At 45.6% G+C, this 22,266-nt stretch overlaps 1 protein-coding gene across 3 annotated transcripts in view; it reads left to right on the top strand.

Moving 5' to 3' along the window:
* The window catches only part of SLC25A12 (solute carrier family 25 member 12), a 64,110-nt gene that overhangs the window by 32,953 nt on the left and 8,891 nt on the right, over nt 1-22,266 (top strand). For all 3 annotated transcript variants that reach the window (XM_083468575.1, XM_083468576.1, XM_083468577.1), the window contains 4 exons: nt 4,509-4,593; nt 6,444-6,602; nt 11,103-11,155; nt 11,775-11,855. In XM_083468575.1, the coding sequence (XP_083324701.1) occupies nt 4,509-4,593; nt 6,444-6,602; nt 11,103-11,155; nt 11,775-11,855 (378 nt within the window). The remainder of the gene's footprint in view (nt 1-4,508; nt 4,594-6,443; nt 6,603-11,102; nt 11,156-11,774; nt 11,856-22,266) is intronic.

The following is a 22,266-nucleotide window of genomic DNA, read 5'->3' on the forward strand; positions in this document are numbered from 1 at the left end:
TAAACTGTTCTGTGTAATAGAAAGTTCTTGATCTGAGAGGCGGTGATATAAGCAGGGCTGCCTTTGGTCTGTGTGTGTCCCATTCCTTTTCAGCAGTTCTTGCAACACCTCTTCCACCAAACATTTGTTTTGTTTGTTAAAAAATTGGGCTGAAAAAAGGCAGTTTGAAGGAAACAGACACCACCTTCTTGTGACGTGGGGACCTCTCAGCTGAAACACAGCATTCCCAAAGCAGTTGCTCATTATCGTAACAAAATAGCTGGCTGTTGCTCTGGCCTTTCAGAATATTGTTGCCTTCAGACGCTTGCATTTGTGTTTTAGGTTTGTGAAACTATGTTAAAAATAAATACTTTGTTGAAAAAAGAAATAAATACACCCGAAACAAATCCTTTTAAAAAGTACAAATCTGGATGCTTGCACAAGCTGCCGTGTATTGATTTGTTTCTGGAGGAAAAGCACAGTCTAGTCAAATTATTTGATGAGGCCTTGTATGTGGATTTTACTGTTTGCAAATTACTGCATTATCTGGATTGTTTTGTGTTAAAGCTCATTTTCGAAATTAACTTGTCTCTAATATTTCGGCATATTTCCTTCTCTTGCCTGATAATGCCACTCTGTCTTTGTTGATTTTTTTATTTTACAATCACCACATGAAAGATTTGTTGGACTAATTATCCCTCATGGAGATTGACCAGGACTGTTTGGCTAGACTAATTTATTGAATTTTGCTTATGTGGTTTGATTGTTTTTAGCCCTTGTCTCCATAGCAACAGGGTTGGTTTTTTTGTTTTGTTTTTTTTAATTAACTCAAACTTTTGGCTGCTGGGAAAACGCTGCTTTAAAGTAGCCCTGCTTAAAATGAATGGAAATTCTCTGGAAAAGAAGGGGTTGCATATTTTGCAGCCTTAATGAATTGTCACCTGCTAAGAAATACAGGCTTTCCTGGAATCTTTTGTGTTTTGGGAACAATCAAAGATTTAGCATTACTTGGGCCTGACTCAGTCTTTGGATGATCAGATTATATCAGCTAAAAAAAGACTTCTACAGCCTACATTTGGTTAGAACCTCAATGAAGGTTCAAGTAAAGAAGCATCCTTGGTAGAATTAAGCATTGTCCTCCTCCTCCCTTCTCTCTGCACTTCTCCATCCTTCTTCTCGTAACAGAAGTGGTGTGGCTGTCCTCCTTCCCCCACTCTTACTCCTTTTCTTGCTGCCACATTAGCGGTGGCAAATTCTAATGAAAAGCCCCCCGCACCATGGGTGGATGTGATGGTTTGTTGTTGTTGTTTAGTCGTTTGGTCGTGTCCGACTCTTCGTGACCCCATAGACCAGAGCACGCCAGGCACTCCTTTCTTCCACTGACTCCTGCAGTTTGGTCAAACTCGTGCTGGTAGCTTCGAGAACACTATCCAACCATCTTGTCTTCTATCACCCCCTTCTCCTTGTGCTCTCTGTCTTTCCCAACATCAGGGTCTTTTCCAGGGAGTCTTCTCTTCTCATGAGGTGGCCAAAGTATTGGAGCCTCAGCTTCAGGATCTGTCCTTCCAGTGAGCACTCAGGGCTGATTTCCTTCAGAATGGAGAGGTTTGATCTTCTTGCAGTCCATGGGACTCTCAAGAGTCTCCTCCAGCACCATAATTCAAAAGCATCAATTCTTTGGCGATCAGCTTTCTTTATGGTCCAGCTCTTACTTCCATACATCACTACTGGGAAAACCATAGCTTTAACTTTACAAAGCTTTACAAAGTTCTAAAAGTCTTTCCAGCCACTGTGGCTATGCCATTGGCCCTCTCCTTTAAAAATAAATAAAACCTATTTATGCGTTTCAGATATATACATTTATTGATTTTACATTCCTTTTTGACATTTTAAAACTAGACTTACTTCCCCCTCTTTCTGCGGTTCCTTAAATTTATTTTTAATATCTTCTGCATATCCAAATTAACTTAACTTACACATTTATTTATCTTCTTTAAATATATGCTCTTATGCAGCTGCAGGTTATTACAGTGCTACCTTGGTTCTCGAACTTAATCCATTCCAGAAGTCCGTTCGACTTCTGGAACAGTTCAAAAACCAAGGCGCGGCTTCGAATTGGCTGCAGGAGCTTCCTTCACTTAAGCGAAAGCCACATTGGACATTTGGCTTCCGGAAAACGTTTGCAAACTGGAACACTTATTTCCAGGTTTGCGGCGTTTGGGAGCCGATCTGTTTGGCGACTAAGCCGTTTGAGAACCATGGTACCACCGTACAATAATCTTGCCATTGCTTTTATCTGTTTACAATTTGTCAATATTCAATAAACCATTTCCCTTCTTTTCTAAAAAGCTTGTTATCTTGCTTTCTTATTCTTTCAGTAAGTTTCGCCATTTCTGCATATTCCATACGTTTTTGTATCCATTCTTCCTTCGCTGGGACTTCTTCTTCTTTCCATTTTGGGGCAAGTGACATTCTTGCCGCTGTAGTCTCGTACGTGAATAAATTTCTGTTCAATTTAGGTAGTTCTATCCCTATAATTCCCAATCCGCTGGCCTTTTCCCCGACCACCTCTCCCAGAGTGCCTTTCTCAGAAGTGAGATGAAAGTGGAGAGCCTCATCGGGTAGCCAATAAGGAGGCGAGGCAGTGCTGGTTCACTCCCTCCCCCAGTCTCATTCCAGGCAGGGCTGGTGATGTTCCCAGCCTGAAACACGAGATATACACTTCCAGTCAGAGTAAGCAATACTGAGCTAGATGGATGAGTGGCCTGACTCTGTATAAGGTAGCTTCCTATGCTCCTAAGGGGAGAAGGAGGCAATGTCTAGTGTTGGGACCTCTATGCCCTGCATTGCCATGTCAGCACAGCAGTGCATGAGAACAGGTCATTAGGCTAATGAAGAGGGCGATCTGTGCAAGGGGAATTTGGCTGCAGAGAGCAATCTTAGATAACGGAAGCAGTAACTTTTTAAATATTTTTATTAACATACCCTTTCCGCCTAGTTGGCAAAGATAAAAGAAGGGGACGCTGCCAGTCTTTTCAATCATACTTGCGGCTGATATCCTCACGGAAAGGTTTTCTTTTGTCTAGCTGCTAAATATCTGTGTACAGTGGCTTCACGGAGTGATGCCAGTGACAGTAATTTTCTATTTATAAATATTCATGCTCTGAAAGCCATAGCATTAATTATACTAATTTGCATATCCTATGTGAATCCAGGCACGTGGCGGGGTATAGTAAGCGCCTTCATAAATAGGCTTAAAGTTATATTTCCATTAGAAGGGAGGAGAAGACAGGCTCAGGGTGACATATGCTTAGGACTCACCTCAGTGCACAGTTTTGCTAGGATTTCATGAGGACTGCAAGGAAATGAAGAAGCACAGGCTAAGTTCACACGTAATGGTAAACTATGGTTTAGCAATATGAGGATGGTTGGCAGTGAGCCGTGGACTCCCTCCTAATCCTCCTTTGGCGTGGTAGGGGGGAAGAACTTAGAGGCATTCAATTCCCTTTTCATCTAATTTTGGCTTGTTGTCACGTCTGAACCTGAATGATGGTTAATCTTTCCACCAACCATAGATTAACCACAGTTTAGTGTTCAGTTTAGTGTTTAGTAAGAGGGACATGGGTGGCGCTGTGGGTTAAACCACAGAGCCTTGGACTTGCTGATCAGAAGGTCAGCGGTTCGAACCCCCGCGGCGGGGTGAGCTCTTGTTGCTCGGTCCCTGCTCCTGCCAACCTAGCAGTTTGAAAGCACGTCAAAGTGCAAGTAGATAAATAGGTACCACTCCGGCAGGAAGGTAAATGACGTTTCTGTGCACTGCTCTGGTTCACTGTGCACTGCAATTCCAGAGTCGACCACGACTGGACCTAATGGTCAGGGGTCCCTTTACTAGTGTTTGGGCAAAATGCTAAACAGTGGTTATTCTAAAACAGAAGCTTCTGGTCTAAAGACTGTTTCAGAGGCGGAGGGGAGCAAACTTGAGTTTTGCTACAACCCAAGCATGGTTTAGTAGCCAGTGAAGCATAAATGAAAAACAGGGCATGGAGTATAGGAAGAACTTCAGCTGGAAATGCTTCAGCAGGCCTGCAGCTTTTAATTTATCCGTATTTGGTTTAACCATAAAACCCAATAGTGCCTTGGTTCCCACGTTCCATGAGCACAGACTTTCAATCGTGTTGCATGCAAAAGGGCATTTGAGTGCTGAGCATTACCTAGCAGTATATATTGTAAATGTGGGAACGAGAGAAAGTCATTGTTGTCCGTGTGCATCTTCACAAATCAGTTTTTCAGTTGCGCTGTCTCTGGGATGTGAGAGAGATGGAAGTTCAATCCTTAGAAGGACAAACCCCCAGTTAATGTGTTTATAAGAGAGCTGCCTGGTCATTTTTATTCTTACTTAAAGCTCAGTGCACAGCTGCTTTCAGTTCTCATAACAGGGTTTTGGGTTTTTTTGCCCAATTTCATGTCTTATTCTCTGCCCCTCCCTCCCCCCCCCCCCCGCTCCACCAACCCCTGTTCTTCACTCACAGCAATCTTACGGTGATCTGGGCAGACCTATCTGGCTCCAGGCAGCTGAGTCGGCTTACAGGTTCACTCTGGGCTCAATTGCTGGAGGTGAGTGACATGTCTCTGTGTGCTGTTTTCAAGCTGGGATTGCTGTAATATTATCTAGCCGGGCTGGTTGCAGATCAGCTAAGTTGGAGTTCATTGTCCCTCCCACCCCCAGGGTAGGAATGGTGGAGCTCTGAAGAGAGCTCTTTATTGTTACTTTAAAAAAAAAACCCCAGAAAACCCCCCAAGCCTATGATCAGAAGTCCTGACAGAACATGACCTTGGCACTGCAGGCTCCAGACAGTCTTTGGAGCAAAACTTGCAGAACGACAGACTTCTCAGATATAGCCTCGGACTCCCCTCTTAATTATATTTGATGGGATTGATACCAAACTCAGAAAGGGAAACGAAGGCCGGGGACAAAGACAGTGTCTTTAATAAAGAGGCTGAAGACGTCGCATTTTTCCTGCTCCCTTGTTTCATTTTTGGTATATAATCTGGTTGAGACTTAGCATATTTTTTCGTGTATAAGACTAGGGTGTGTTTTTTTACCAAAAAATTAGGTTTAAAATTGGGGCTCATCTTATACACGGGTAGTGCTGAGGGGCGTTTTCTTAATTTGGAGTCCCCCAAAATACATGGGAGCGACTTATACACGGAAAAATACGGTGTATATATAGACATTAGTCATCTTTGAACTACTGATTTATGATAATATTACAAAATAATATTATGAAACGGGGCATAGCAAGAGGCCACGAAACACACCTATGTGTGCTCCAGGTGCTCCAGCTGATAGTCGTATTCTGTTGACTGTAGATTTTCATACCCATCTGAGCAGTTGCCATTTTAAGGTGAATTGTACTCCTTCCGCTGCAGAGAACAGCAGCTGTTTGAGACTAGGGTGAAAGGGGAACGCAGGATGCTGCGATGAAGCGTATCTCCAGCTTAATGAGCCTCTGTAACGAGATGATTTTTTTTGTTGTTTGGAAGGCCTGCATCCATCAGTCTCCTAATCGTTTGAGACACCCTGAGAGCTAGGCCACATTTTTCAGTATTGGCTTCTCTTCAGCAAGGAAAAGCAGGGCTTCCCTCTGCCCAAAGAACTTTCCTGCAAAATGCAAACATTTCCAAAGAATTATCTCCCCATCCCCAGTGCTATTCAGCAGTGAGGTTGGAAGGAATGTTTTGCGATCTGAGCTTCATTTTTAGGCAAAGGCTTGAGTGGTTAAGCCGGTTTTTCCGCATCAGAATTCAGCCCTGGAAAATGTGAAGTATGAATGGAGAACATATTCCGATTACCAGGCAATCCTAATTACCCCACCCTCCCACCCAGGACTGTGGGTAAGAGTTCCATGGGCATAAGCAGAGTGTCCTTCACAGGGGTGCCAACTTGAATAAAATATGGAGGGGGGCAGGTAAGCCCTCTCCCGCATAATCGATCCCATGACGCGGTGCACGTACACCATTTGAATGGCAATGCCCATCAATTTGGGGTGGGTGCCCTTTCAAATATTTTATTGGGGGGCCCCCAAAGACCCCTTTGCCCTTAGCAGTTGGCTTCTATGGTCCTTCATATTTTTCCTGTCCTAAGTCCTACATTTGACTCTGTTCTCCATCAAACTCCTTTATGTCTCAGGGCTCTTGTAACACCGTTCATATGTCTCACAATTATTTATTAATTTATTTAGAAGATTTATAAACCGCTTGCTTTTAAAAAAACAAAAACACCTCTCCGAGCAGTGTACAAATAAAAATTAGAGAGTGAACACAGCTAAAATCCACACTCCAGATAAAAGCAATCGAAACAAACCTAAAAACAAGAGCAGAAGCACTTATTCCACGCTAGCATGTTTTGTTTGGGCACAGTGAGAAACTGGAATATAAAACCTTTGTTGTCTTTTGGTTTGCAGCCGTAGGAGCTACCGCCGTCTACCCTATTGATCTGGTGAAGACGCGCATGCAGAACCAGCGCACAACTGGCTCCGTGGTGGGAGAGCTGATGTACAAAAACAGCTTTGATTGTTTCAAGAAAGTTCTGCGTTACGAAGGCGCTTTTGGCCTTTACAGAGGTGAGCAGATGAAACGCATCAGTCCAATACACCCGCAGTTGACTTTTTAATGGCTTTTGTGCAGGCGCCTAAACAGCGCAAGGAAACTCTTGAGGGATAGGGAGCTATGTCTGTGTGTGTTGGGTACTTCTTGGCTTATAAAACTGCAAAACTCTCAAACTGTGTACCTTGAAGGTGCTGTATAGATTAATATCTGTTAGGAGCTTTTCTGTGCTTTCGTGTGCACACACATCTTAAGTTACTTATTTATTACATACAATTATATGCCACCTTCTCCTGCAAGAAGCTCAACGTGGTGTGTGTGTTGTTCCCCTCCTCTCCATTCTCTCCTCACGATAACCCTGTGGGGGTCAGTTAAGATGAGAGGCAATGTCTGGCCCAAGGTTGCCCGACAAATCTTATTTCCTAGTATTTCGACTCCAGAACCAAGTCTTACCTACAGTCTAAGCCTCCATGATGGTTCATTGCAGAATTTATTACAGTGGTGCCTCGCAAGACGAAAAGAATCCGTTCTGTGATTCTCTTCGTCTAGCGGTTTTTTCGTCTTGCGAATCAAGCCCATTTACGGATTAGCAGATTAGTGCTATTAGCGCTATTAGTGGCTTTTAGCAGCTTATCGGCTTATCGGATCAGCTGATAAGCGGCTTAGCGGCTTAGAAAAAGGGGGGAGGGGGGAAAAACCGCAGGAACTCGCAAGACATTTTTGTCTTGCGAAGCAAGCACATAGGAGATTCGTTTTGCGAAGCACCTCCAAAACGGAAAACTCTTTCGTCTAGCGAGTTTTCCGTCTTGCGAGGCATTTGTCTTGCGGGGCACCACTGTACTCTGTTCATACTTTAAAGCTCAGGCAGAAAAATTACACGGGTTTGACATTCAGCAAAGTGACTCTGTGCCTTTGCAGTCAGGACAGAAGCCGGTCCTGATTCCTTTTTCTCTGCACAGATGATAGCGCCGCATGTGTCTTTCGCCATGCAGTTTTTGTACATGTAAAGGGTGAATCTGCTCTAAGACTGCATGAAATACAGTGTGTGTGTCTATGCATGCTTGTATAAGTCAAGAGGACGAGACTGCGTAAGAAGAACCCTGTGCTGGATCAGACCACAGGTCCATCTCGTCCTGGGTTTCCCAGACTTGGGTCTCCGGCTGTTTTTGGATTACAGTTCCCATCATCCCTGACCACTGGCCCTGCTAGCTAGGGACGATGGGAGTTGTAGTCCAAAAACAGCTGGGAGGCCCACGTTTGGGAAGGTAAAAGGGAGGGAAACCCTGATCCATTCCCCTGTCCTTGTTTTCTGCAGTTGCACCAACCAATTGCTGACGGGAAGTCCATCGACAAGACATGAGAGCGTTCTCTCTCTCTCTCGCTGATCTTCCCCAGCAACTGGTATTCCGAGGCACGCTGCTGCCTCTGATCCTGAAGATTGTATGTAGGCATCATGACTCGTAGCCGTTGAACCTGTATACGTGTGTTTGTGCGCGCGCACATGCACTGTATTTAGCTGTGTATTAATGGCGGTGGGAGGAGTGCCGCCAGGTGTTACTGTCTATTAGTTCCTTTAGCGGTAGGCACTACTGTGCTAAATATCCTTTTAATAGGGGATCAGAGACTCAGGCTGGGAGACCGGCATTTCTTTTTCTTGTTGTCAACCGCCCTTTGTGTGTTTAATAACTACCTTTCCCCCAGCATAATAAGTCTGTTAAGCCTCAGACAAAAAGGACTGCGTTGAAAGAAACTAAGCCACGGCATACATTAGCTGCTGATCTGCGTCCGTGCGTGTGTAGGTACTACACGCACATTTGATTTGGGCTTCTTAGGAGAAGGGAGTTGCGTGGTGTGGAAGGTAAACCCCACATGGCTTTTAAGCAGCGAGAGCTACTGCAGAGAATGGCATTCTGCTGCCGCTGCTGACGCAAGGGTGTGAACAACCCGCTGTTCTTCCTGCTAGCGGGGAAACGGCCTCATTGCACAGAATCGGCCTGCTCTTCCGGCAGTCGGCTCGCAGACCGCTCGGCCGATTAACTTCATTTCCCTTGAAACAACAGTGGGGTGAATCAGCACTTTATTACAGTTCTGTCAGCTTTTGCGAAAGTTGGGCCAGGGCGACGGTAGGGAGACAGGTAACACATGCGCCTGCTGTCTAGGTTGGAAAGGGACTGGATTAAAAGTGGCAAGATGCTTCGTCTAAAGCCAAGCGAGCGAAGGCTGCCCTCTGCTGATCTGTTTTCTTAAACAGGTCTGCTGCTGGAAAAGTACCCACCAGTTATTGCGGGGCAGGAAAGGAGCTCATAGGTTGTCGAACCTGTTCCCATCACTCACCTTTTCTGGGCAGAGAGTCCGGTGTCACAGGAACAAAAAAAATAAAATAAACATTCAAGCACATGACACTTAAAATGTCCCATCCCCATTTCATTTTATTAAAACAAATCCATTAAATAAAATACACTAGGCGGCACTTAATTCATGTTTTTGCTGTTTCACATTGACTTCCAGTGTATCCTATGGCCTGGCCACCCCAAAATTCCTGGTTCTCAACCTGCGACTATGTTATACCCAAAGAAACTTTGCTTGACAAGCAATCTATCTTTAAACAGGTGCAAGTATGTATGTGTTTTGGTGCTGATAGCCTCATATTGCACTTAACTGCGGGGGGGGGGGGGGAATCCAGCGACTTCATCTTCTTTTGTAACTTAACGCTAACTTTTCCTCCTAGCGCTTAAAACCTCTGTCTCTCCATTCTAACGATGTAAGTAACAAAGTGGACAGTTGCATTGGTCTTAGAAATTACTTTCTTTTAGGTAGTGGAAAGAGAGTGTGGTGTGTAGATGTAGGTAGTGTTGGCCTGGATACTGAGAACTGCACACAGGGAAAAACTCATGGGAGGGGATTTTTCTGCTTTTTCCTAGCCCCTTCACCTCCCATAAACATTCCCCAGAGCGCCAGAATGGTATGGGAATGGAGGAAAGTGTGTTGCGTTAGAAAAGAGGAAGTTACCCAAAATGAAGTGGAAGCATCTTACGTGCCTGGAGCTCAGTCCAACTTTGGGTGATTTCCAATAATAATAATAATAATAATAATAATAATAATAATAATAATAATTTTTATTTATACCCCGCCCTCCCTAGCCAAGGCAGGGCTCAGAGCGGCTAACAAGCAATAATAAAACAAGTTGAATGACTACAACTTAAAAACAAGATACAGCATTAAAATATTGAAACAGTAAAACATTAAAATGTTAAAATGCAGCCTCATCACAGGAGGAGAAAGAAAAGGAAAGAGGGGGAGGAGATCAGGCTGATTCCAAGCCAAAGGCCAGGCGGAACAACTCTGTCTTACAGGCCCTGTGGAAAGAAATCAGATCCTACAGGGCCCTGGTCTCATGAGACAGTGTTCCGCCAGGCTGGAGCCAGTGTTGAAAAGGCCCTGGCTCTGGTTGAAGCCAAACTAACTTCCTTAGGGCCCGGGACCACTAGGACCACTAGGGTGTTGCTATTTAAGGTCCTCTGTGGGGTATATCGGGAGAGGCGGTCCCATAGGTACGAGGGTCCTAGGCCGTGAAGGGCTTTAAAGGTCAAAACCAGCACCTTAAATCTGACCCTGTACTTCACCGGGAGCCAGTGCAGCTGGAAAAGCGCTGGGTGAATATTCTCCCATGGCAGAGACCCCGTGAGGAGCCTCACTGCAGCATTCTGCACCTGCTGGAATTTCTGGGACAGCTTCAAGGGCAGCCCCACGTAGAGCCAATTACAGTAGTCAAGCCTGGAGGTGACCCTCGCATGGATCTCCATCCCACGCCATTCAGGGACTTCAGAGTGAAGAATGGGGAAAGGGGTGGGTGGGAATAGAACTTTCTTCAAGTTTCCTTTCACTTGCACTTCTCTGGATCCAAGCCACTGTCTTTCTCTTATGAATTAGGTTAACTATAGGAAATGGTATTGCCTGACTGTGTATATAATGACGCTTGACTGGAGTGTCTATGGAGCTCGCTAGACGTCCTGGCATTTCAATTTTGTTTCCAAGCAGCAGTTTAAATAAGAAGTAAAAAGCGGCAGGACTTGATTGGGAATGAATGAAACCACCTAGTGACTGATTGCCGATTGATCAAATCGACAAGGAGCAGCATCTTGCGGTTAAAAGAAAGGCACACTGTGTGCTCTGAGCATCCCGCAAGAGGCGTTTGGGAATAACTCAGCAGCAATAAAGCTGATTTCAGTTCATAGCAGGCAGCTGATATCGGGCAATAGACTTAGGAAAATGCAGCGCCAGCAAGCCCTTTGCCAAGCAAGCTCATCTTCACCGTCTGCGGTAGAAGTCTTGAAATGCTCAGTTGCAGAACGGCGCAATGGGCACATAGCAGAACTGCCAGCTCCATATGTAGAAACATCATTGATGTCAAAGGAAAACCTCTGTGGGGAAATGGGCGTGTTAGGCAAAGCACCCTAGACATTGTGCCAGCAAACTTGAGCGTGTCTAATTGTGATACATTTGCTCCATTTGCCTAGGGCTGCTTCCACAGCTCATTGGTGTCGCTCCAGAAAAAGCCATTAAGCTTACAGTGAGTATATTTATTTTTAAATAATTTTCTTTAGAGGGTTTTCGATCCAGTTTTTGGAGGAAACGCTCCTCAAAAGCAGCTCCCAACTTACATACAAATCCAAATCCAAATGCAGTATGAAAAATGTGAACATAAAGATATTTTAAAGTGAGGATAACTCGACACTTTTGCACTGCTTTCTTCTTTTTTTGGGGAGAAATATTTATTTTTGTAGAACACCCAAAACGTTTCTCAGGTGATATCTCTGCTCCAGGAACTGCCACACTCTGGCCTCTTGTTTTTAGATCTCCTTTTAGAAAAAAATCTTTATTGAAAGTTGAAAAAGTACATAATTATATGTGCACTAAACATGGTGGGACGTAAATAAGAGAGAGAAAAAGAAAAAGAGAAACAGAACCTGTGAGGAAGAGAAAATAACAGGAGGAGGTGAGGAGAACCCAAAACCCATTTACTTTACAAGGTTGTTACTGTACTTCACCAGATCTTAACCTATTACAGAATTTGTAAGAAGGGATTCCAGATATCAAATCCAAATATCCAAATATTGTTTTTAGATCTCCTGAATAGACGAGGAAGGTGGAATTGGGGCCTGATGGTATTAATTATGTCTTTCTGTTAGGTCAATGACTTCGTCAGAGACAAATTCACGCAGAGAGACGGTTCCATTCCACTGTATGCAGAGATCCTTGCGGGAGGCTGCGTAAGTATCCCTGCCGTGAGAAGGAGCACACCTTTCCCACTTTGTGCCCATATTACAATGACTGCCGACACATAACAATTTCATTGCTGTGTCATGGGAAGAGCTGCCGCAATTTTGGTGCTGTTTGTCCCTTTCTGTTGACACCTTTTCCACTGCCGGCTGCTACGTGGAGCAGGTTACAGCAAAGCAGGGCATCTCTTTACATTACTGCCATCAGCACGGACCTGTTGTTAGAAATGTCAGGTTGTTTCCCCCCACAGAACAGCTCTGATTGTCAACACCGGCTGGAGAAAATGACCGTGAGAAAGCCACGGCTGTATATATATATATAGAGAGAGAGAGATGTAGAGCTCTCTCGGTTTTTTGGCAGAAGAGTTCCTTTTGTCTGAAAGGTGGAGAGGAGCTGGATTTATCTCCTGCAGAGCAAATCCGTTGTCTGCAGGATTTATCTGGCTCCAGTTGTTGTTTTTTTAATCAAGAGGACATTTATGTAAGTAACAATGTACCGTATTATTCGCTCTATAAGACGCACTTTTCCCCTCCTAAAAAATAAGGGGAAATGTGTGTGCGTCTTATGGAGCGAATGCAGGCGGGAGGCTCTGCTCAGCACTCCCTTTAAAGAGAAGTGTGGAGCTGCCCTTCTCCCTCCTCGGGGAGAACACACACACTTCCGCACACACACTTCACACGCTCTTTAAAGGGAGCGCGGCTCTTGGGGGAGCCTTCATCCCCCTGCCCGGGAGAGGCTGCGCGCGGCTAGCCCATAAGCCAGGACAGCAAGAGGGATCGCTGTGCAGCTGTCCTGGCTTCTGGCTTAGCGCGTGGCTCATGCAGGAGGTGGGGGAAGGGACAGAGCGCGCGGCTCTGTCTTTTCCTCCACCTCCTGCAAAAGCCCACAAGCACCACACACACGCTCCATGCGGCTCGTGAAAGGGAATGCTGAGCAGAGCCTGGGATGCATACAGGCTGTGCTCAGCGCTCCCTTTAAACAATATTTTTTCCCTTGCATTCCCCCTCTAAAAACTAGGTGCGTCTTATGATCAGGTGCGTCTTATGGAGTGAAAAATATGGCAAGTACAGGGCCAAAAGTGAAACACTTCTGAGCTCCATCAATTTCCATGGGTGCCTAATTCTGTCCCAGTGAAATCAGTGGGAGTTTTAAGTGTTGTACATTGTATATAGGAAGCTGCCTTGTGCCGAGTCAGTCCATCAAGTCCATTGTTGTCTACACTGACTGGCAGCAGCTGTCCAAGGCTTCAGACAAGGGTCTCTCCCAGCCCTTCCTGCAGAAGCAAAGGGTTGAACCTGAGACGTTTTGGGTGCAAAGCAAATGCCCCACCACCGACTGAGCTGCCGTCCTTCTCAGAACAATATATCACAGACATTTTCAAACCCGGACCCTGCAAAGGTATTGCATTTTTATTGTTTACTATTTATTTGTATATCACCCTTTGTACATAAAAGTCAGGATGGTTCGCCACATAAAGTGGCATCATAGTGCTTTTAGTACCTTTTTAAAGAGTTGAGTCGAAAAGCATCTGTCTTCCTATGTAGCTTCTGTCCTCACTTTGGTGAAGCAATAGACTCAGTTGTGCTTAATGTTATTATCCATTCTAAGCCGACAAAGGTCCGTATAGTTAAAGCTATGGTTTTCCCTGTAGTGATGTATGGAAGTGAGAGCTGGACCATAAAGAAGGCTGATCGCCGAAGCATTTATGCTTTTGAATTCTGGTGCTAGAGGAGACTCTTGAGAGTCCCATGGACTGCAAGAATATCAAACCTCTCCATTCTGAAGGAAATCAGCCCTGAGTTCTCACTGGAAGGACAGATCCTGAAGCTGAGGCTCCAATACTTTGGCCATCTCATGAGAAGAGAAGACTCCCTGGAAAAGACCCTGATGTTGGGAAAGATGGAGGGCACAAGGAGAAGGGGACGACAGAGGATGAGATGGTTGGATAGTGTTCTCGAAGCTACCAGCATGAGTTTGACCAAACTGCGGGAGGCAGTGGAAGACAGGAGTGCCTGGCGTGCTCTGGTCCATGGGGTCACGAAGAGTCAGACATGACTAAACAACAACAACAACAACAACAACATCTAAAAGGCCACACCTGAACCATATATGTAGAGCACTATTACGTCACTTTAAGCAACCCTGCTTCTCCCCAGTGAATCCTGGGCACCATGGTTTGAGAAGGGTGCTGAGAGTTACAGGCGTACCTTGGTTTTCGAACAGCTTAGTTTTGGCTCCCGAACGCCAGAAACCCAGAAGTGACTGTTCCAGTTTGCGAACTATTTTTGGAAGCTGAATGTCCGAGGGAGCTTCTGATTGGCTGCAGGAGCTTCCTGCAGCCAATCAGAAGCCACGCTTTGGTTTCCAAACATTTTGGAAGTTGAACGGACTTCTGGAACGGATCCAAGGTATGACCGTATTCCCATCACAGAGCTGAGTGGTTTGAACACCAGTCCCTCTTTCCAGGGAACTCTGGGAACTGTACCTCTGTGAGAGGAATAGGGCTCTCCTAACAACTACGCGGTGGCGTAGTGGGTGGCGCTGTGGGTTAAACCACAGAGCGTAGGACTTGCTGATCAGAAGGTCAGCAGTTCGAATCCCCGCGACGGGGTGAGCTCCCGTTGCTCGGTCCTGCCAACCTAGCAGTTCGAAAGCACATCAAAGTGCAAGTAGATAAATAGGTACCACTCCGGCAGGAAGGTAAACGGTGTTTCCGTGTGCTGCTCTGGTTTGCCAGAAGCGACTTAGTCATGCTGGCCACATGACCTGGAAGCTGTACGCCGGCTCCCTCAGCCAATAAAGCGGGATGAGCGCCGCAACCCCAGAGTCGGGCACGACTGGACCTAATGGTCAGGGGCCCCTTTAGCTTTACCTTTAACAACTTTCCACACCCTTAACAAACTGCAGCACCCAGGATTCTTCCAAAGTGCTGTAATAATGCTTTAGATGTATGGTGCAGCTGTGGCCAAAGAGTCTGGAGCCCTCCTCGGGTTTGGATCTGAGAACTCTTAATAACTTCCTGTTGAACAGGCTGGATGGAAATCCCTTCAGCTTGTCACCAGAACCATGGGCAATGAGGCTGTTGACCTCTGCAAACTCCGAATTCAAAGAGGCAGCCCTGGAGTGATGCTGTTCCTACTTCTCCCTGATTAGAAATGGCAGCCCTGTAGATACCCCAGCCTTCGCTTGTCAGCGTACAAACCCACGTTTGGGAAAGGCAACAACTGAGCGAGTTATAGCCGTACCCCAGAGAGAACCTAATCTCGCTTTTGAAGGCCCATTAGAAGCAGCTACAGTTATATGGAAGAGACCCCTCAACCCCGCAAATAAATGTAATTCAAAGGCCTGACACATCTGCTGACTTCTCTCCCCCCCCCCCACTTCCCACCACCAGCCCCCCCCCCCACGTCAGCTATAAACTGCTGGGGGCTGCTGTGGTTTCATGAGGAAGCCCACACAGCCTAACGGCAGTATAATTTTTATGAAAATGTATGCACATTTTAAATTAGACTTGAGTTCCTTTAAAAAAAAATTGCTTGAGGATGTTTTCAGGTGTGCATTCATTAGGCTATTTCCCCCCCTGCTGAGACATGTGTTCAGTAAGGAATCTTAGCGATTTCTGTTTCAGTAATGAACTTTGATTATTAGGGTTACTAACTTAATAGCGTTTTGTACCAAAACATGTTCCTAGCATGGGCAAGTCTTCATTAAGCGCTACCTCTGTCCCTTTTTGCTCAAGGAATTTTAAACTGAAGTGTAGTCTAATGATCACACCGAGAACATTTGAACATCAAAAGCTGAGCTCATCATTGCTTACTCTGACTGGCAGAGCATCTCAGAAAGATGTATTTCCCAGCCGTATGTGGAGATGTTGGGGTTTGAACCCAGGAACTTTGCTCTCCCACTAAGCTATGATGCTCCCTTTGGGTAGCAGACGAGGAATCCTAAGGGGTTTTTGGCTCTGAATTGCACATCCTCGGCCCCAAGTACTAAAAGAACAGCGCTACCTGCACAAATGTCTCTGAGCCAATCCGCTGCAGAAAGGCAAATGTTTGAGCGCTTCCCCAGTAAAGATGTTTTTTTAAAAATAAAATATCTATTTAAAAGAAAGTCTTCTCTTCTTGGTCCCAGGGCATTTTAGGGCTTCTTATAGGCAATAACTAGCACCCTAAAGCAGAGACATGACCTTGCCAACAAAGGTCTGTATAGTTAAAGCTATGGTTTTCTCAGTAGTAATCTATGGAAGTGAGAGCTGGACCATAAAGAAGGCTGATCGCCGAAGAATGGATGCTTTTGAATTATGGTGCTGGAGGAGACTCTTGAGAGTCCCATGGACTGCAAGAAGATCAAACCTCTCCATTCTGAAGGAAATCAGCCCTGAGTGCTCACTGGAAGGACAGATCCTGAAGCTGAGGCTCCAATACTTTGGCCACCTCATGAAAAGAGAAGTCTCCCTGGAAAAGACCCTGATGTTGGGAAAGATGGAGGGCACAAGGAGAAGGGGACGACAGAGGACAAGATGGTTGGACAGTGTTCTCGAAGCTACCAGCATGAGTTTGACCAAACTGCGGGAGGCAGTGGAAGACAGGAGTGCCTGGCGTGCTCTGGTCCACGGGGTCACGAAGAGTCGGACACGACTAAACAACAACAAAGCACCCTAAATTGCACTCTGAAACAGCTGGCGCAATAAAAGGGGCCACATGATCCCAGCACCTTGCCCCAGTCGAGATTTTAGCGCCTGCATTCCTCATGTATTGGAGCTCCTAAGTGCTTTTCAAAGGCAGCCTCACGTTGTGCGTGATTCTAGTACAGCCGAAAGGGAAGTGATGCATGCAGGACTGTGGCCAGGTTGGACCCTACCAGGAGTGGGCACCCCCATCGGAACTGGGGGGGAATCGCAAGAGAGGTGCGGTAGGGATAGGAAGGGAGGGATTCCTTTTATTGGAACAGGGCTGTTGGTTTCTGTGGACGGCGTCTTCGAAGTGGCCATATTTCCAGAAGGGGCAGGACGATGTAGCTGACCGACATCAGCTGTATGGAAGTGGAATCACCTAGCTATCTCCCCTGTGTGCTTCTGTTTTTAAGAAACAGGAAAAAAGGGAGGCAGGGACTTTATTACTTCCACAGCATCATTCCATATACAGTGGTACCCCGGGTTAAGTACTTACGGTAATTCGTTCTGGAGGTCCGTTCTTAACCTTAAACTGTTCTTAATCTGAGGTACCACTTTAGCTAATGGGGCCTCCCGCTGCCGCCACACGATTTTTGTTCTCATCCTGAAGCAAAGTTCTTAACCCGAGGTACTGTTTCTGGGTTAGCGGAGTCTGTAACCTGAAGCGTCTGTAACCTGAAGCGTCTGTAACCCAAGGTACCACTGTACTTGTCAGGCTGCAAGGAGCGGCCCAGGGCACACAGTGCATCCTTTTTTGTAAGAAGCCCCATTGAGAGAATGGAGTGATGTGCTGGGAAAAAAATTCCCCAAGATCCCTAAAAGCAGAGGGCGCTTAATGCGCACTTGACTGAGAGAGTTAGCACAAATTTCTGGAGCTTAGCTGGGAGCAGGGAGTGTGAGCACCTAGAAGTCGTCTCCTAAGAGCAGTCTACATCAAAGGACAATGTTTTCAGTGTGGGGAAAAGTTTTGGTCCGGGACGCTGTCTGTTTTCAGCAAGAGGAAGCGGGTGTTGGGGGCAGGGCTGAGGCGCCTCCCCCCCCTTCCCCCTTTGTGTCTTGTGCCTCACGGGTGGAATTGGAAAGGGCAAGAGGTCTCCTCTTCCAGGGTCACTTGTGCATTTCCTTCCGCCTCTGGCATGTCAAAAGGTGTTTGCTGTGGGATCTCAGACTGCATCTCTTCTCTCATAACCTTTGCTGTCAGCTTGAGGGTTTTTTTGCATTTGTTCCTCGTGGAGACTTTATTTTACATGACGTTAAGGTTAAGCAAGGGAGCTTGAATTGTTCGTGCTCCTGATCTGTATGAATAACCTCCATTCAGGATTGAATTTGTCATGTTGCTGCCCCAAAAGGTGTCTGTCATAATTTAGGAACCGTTTTCGAATAGCTGGGCTTGTATCGGGCTTGTTATTTGGACGTTCTATTTGAATGGGGCCGTTGTTTATAGCACAGCCATGCCAATGCACTCTTAGAATGTCTGCATAGATTCTTTTTTTCAGGGTGTTCCGCCCCCTCCCTGCTGAGGGTTTGGAACCAAGTTTCCTTGGTCTCCCCTCCTTAATAAATTTCAGTTTCTAAAGCAGTGATAACACCCATGCTGCTACCATAGCCATTACTACAGTGGGGCATTTGTTGAGTGCCAGTATTATGCTACATGCTACACAGAACCTGAGTCAAGTCATGTTTGTCCAGAGGGACGGGGATGTGGGTGACGCTGTGGTCTAAACCACTGAACCTCTTGGGCTTGCCGGTCGGAAGGTCGGCGGTTCAAATCCCTGCGACGGGGTGAGCTCCTGTTGCTCTGTCCCAGCTCCTGCCAACCTAGCAGTTCAAAAGCACACCAGTGCAAGTAGATAAATAGGTACTGCTGCAGCAGGAAGGTAAACGGCGTTTCCATGCGCTCTGGCTTCCGTCACTGTGTCCCGTTGCGCCAGAAGCGGTTTAGTCATGCTGGCCACATGACCCGGAAAGCTGTCTCTGGACAAACGCCAGCTCCCTTGGCCTGAAAGCGAGATGAGTGACGCAACCCCATAGTCGCCTTTGACTGGACTTAACAGTCCAGGGGTCCTTTACCTTTACCTTGTCCAGAGGGCTTCCGGTTCCACCTTAACAAAATACCTTCACTGATCATCACTTAATATAAGGAATGAAACTCTGGAACAAATTATTCCACAGTTCAGCCACTGATCCAGGATGGGAAGTTTTGGGCTTTTGGATTAATCCAGTCAAGTCATTGCACAATGAGAACGGCTTACTCTCATGCAGTGGAACTTCCCCTCCCTCTCCGCCCCCCCCCTTGCACATACCTAAATCTGCTCCTGAGTGTAAGGAGACCCCCCTCAAGAGTAGATTAAGGGGAAGTGAAAGGGGGGGGGGCAGAACGAAAAAATCCATTTACACAGGAAGAAGTGTTTCTGCTAATGCAATGGCTTTATTTGTTTCTTTAGAAAATCCATAAACATCTCGCTGAAAAATAAATTCCCCCAAGTGTCCATATGCAACATGACTAAAACATGCAAGCCAGTTAAAAACAAGTATGCATAAAGCCATCTTTTTAAAAAAAGATTTTAAACATCTTTTTTTAAAGTTCAAAAAGTACATAATTAAATGTGCACTAAACATGGTGAGACGTAAATAAAAGAGAGAAAAGGAGAAACAGAACCCGTGTTTAACCTATTACAGTATTTGTAAGAATGGATTCCAAATATCGTTGAATTTGTCTTCGTTTATATGCAAGATGTTCATATGTTGCGAGTTTGTAGAAATCTTCAATCAAAGATGGGAGCCGCATTTTTATTTTTCCAATTTACCAGTATCAAAGATGCATAAAACCATCTTTAAAAACCAAGGTAAAATCAGCGAAGCTTTTAAAATAAGTGTAACTAACTTGTGTGTCTGGATAAGCTTGCTGAAATTAAAACCTTTTCATCCAGCGTGTAAAAATAAATAAATAGTGAAGCCACACCTGCCTACCGTCAAGTGGCAGGGAGTTCCATAGCACAGATGCTGCCACACTGAAGGAATGACTCGTCACAGATGCGAAACGGGCATTGTGTGGCACTTGTAAAAGTGCGAGTTCCACAGACCAAAGTGAACAAGTGGACACATCTAAGGCAATCCTTGAAGTAAATTGGTCTATAGCAGCAAAGCAGATAAGCCTATGTCAGCTTTGAACTTGGTCTGGTTAACATGACATTGGTCAGTGCAGCCCTCTGCGTGCTGCAGTTCTTGCGGCCAGATCCTTTCCCCTAAGTACTTGGAGATGTGCGCACGCCACCAGTCACCTCTTGGAATAGGGAGGAGAATGAGCCTAAGTCCTTGTAGTCCCTCAAGCAGCTGACGGTTGCTGTCAGAGCAGGCAGTCCTGCCACTTTTGGGGTGTGTGTTCTGGGACACATCGAATAGTGTTGCGTGCAGGACTCGTGACCGCACACTTAGTCATGTGCGCAGGCAGGAAAGAAGCGCACACATTTTCAGAGGTGCTTTGAAAGTTCACTGTGAGGGACTCGGTGGTGGAGCAATTGGCTGAAGTCGGAATTTGCAATATTTTCCGTGCCTTTCCCCTCTGACCTCACACATGACAGCCTGGGACTGCGGCCTCATCACTGAGCCTTAGACAAGATTGTGCATTTTAATTAAAAGAAATAAGCTACATTGTGCTTCTCAGGCCCTCAACACGGTTCTGAAGCCCCAAAAACCTGAAGCTACTGATACAGGTTCCATCAGTCAAAACTGCATTTTTCTGAAATCCTGTCCCTTTAAAGAGCTTGCTGCTGTTTGTGTAGATGCAAAACACCATTTCAACCGCTTTCCACAAAAGGAACTGGGGAAGTTAATTGGGCCGTGATTGGCTTCTCCCTCCCTCTCCTTCGAAAATAAAAATGTTTATGAATTGATCTATTTGGCTTTTTTTACAGGGTTATTTTGCCAGCCCTGCAGGAACTCTTAATTTCTAAAAGATTAAAAATAAAAACAAAACAACGCCTTGCAAAACAGAATTTCCTGTATATACAGGCACCACAGTAAACTCCGGTGAACCAATCTCAAATGACTAACCTGGCCAAATTCAATTTCTATTCCTTTTTTAAAGTGTGTGTGTGTGTGTGTGTGTGTGTGTGTGCGTGTGCATGTGCATGTGTGTGTGTGATTTCTACAAGAAATATCTTTAATGACTCAATGAACAAATCTACACCTTTCAAGTCAGTTTTGCCTTGTTTTTTCTAATGGGAGGGGAAGAGAAAATATTTTGCAAAATGCTTATGCTATTAGTGTGTGTCATCAGTTACCCAGCTCAAACAAACTGCTGACTACAATGCCCACAACTAGGGCTGGGCGAGATATTGTCCAAAACCAAAAGTATGATATTGGTTTCGTAATTTTTGACCTAGCGATATATTGCAAATCATGATGGGTGGGTGGGTGCTTGGCCTGAAAGCGAGATGAGTGCCACACCCCATAGTCACCTTTGGCTGGACTTAACCATCCAGGGATCCTTTAGCTTTTACCTTTTTAGGCACTGAAACTACCTTGGTTGCCCTTAGGATGACCTATGTCAAGGGAGAGATGGCAGGGGTATATGACACTGCCGAGAGATCATGGTTGTGGAGGAAAGGGTTTTAAATTTCTTCTTTTGTGGTGCTGTGCTGGTGAAACCCACCCCCTCCCCCATTTCCCAGAGCCTATTATTATAATTTTAAAACGAAGTGTCGCAGCCAGCATCACATCCAGGTTTAATTTTGGTTAAGGCAGACAAGCCCTTCCGAGTAGGCGGATCGGTCCAGCCGTCTGTCCCACGATGACCCCTGCACTTTTTCCAGAAGTGAAGGGTGGTTAAACCTATAGCGGGCCAAGGGAAAGTCTAAACATGTCACTTCCCAGTACGTTTACATGCTTCTGGAGCGAAACTGTCACGTTGAATCGCCCTGTGAAATTTTGAAATGCCGCTTGGTGAATGTCTGAGGTTAAAACGCACAACTTGGGAGAGAGCGGTTCATGCAGCAAACCTCCTGTGAGGGACGGGACTTGCGCTCTTGCTAATGAAATATAAAACAACTTGACAGCTGTTGAATTTGTGTCACACCCAGGCTGGGGAAACTGGTAATATCAATCTGTTTCTGTCTGTATCTTCCCCCGCACCTTTTTATTTTTAAAAAAATATATAATTTTTACTGTAACAGATGTGGTAATGGAGGTGTGCCCATTATTCACTCTGAAACAATGAATTTCCAGTTTAAATGGTAAAAAGCTCTCCTAGTCAAGCCTAAGAGCCCTGCCAATTATTTACAGTAGCAAAAGCCAATTTTCATTCAGCTCACCTTTTGCCATCACTCAAAATCATTAAACACTGACAAGCACAACAGCAATTAATGCTCCCTTCCAGCAGCAATGGGGCCTATTTACATTTCTTAGTCACTTTGCTCTCAGAAATGACCCAAAGCGACTTACAATGCAGTAGAAACGCTGAAACAGCCAGCTCTCCCAATAAAAACCTAAAACGCACATTTATACGAATCAAAGCGTGCTGTTGTGTTGCCACCCTACAGACCTCTTTCGGAGCAGAGAAGGGCCTCAGGTGATGATCGCAGAGTTCGGACGGCTGGTTCTTGTTGGGAGAGGCTGGCGGCGAAGTATCGGGAGCAAAACCTGCCCTTTGAACCGAGCCTAGAAACTATTCGGTAGCCAGTGCGGTCGTGCCAGAATTGGTGCTATACGTTTAGGCTGCCCTGCGAGGT

This window comes from Podarcis liolepis (assembly GCF_965112155.1).
Source record: "Podarcis liolepis genome assembly, chromosome: 1".
Taxonomy (NCBI): domain Eukaryota; kingdom Metazoa; phylum Chordata; class Lepidosauria; order Squamata; family Lacertidae; genus Podarcis; species Podarcis liolepis.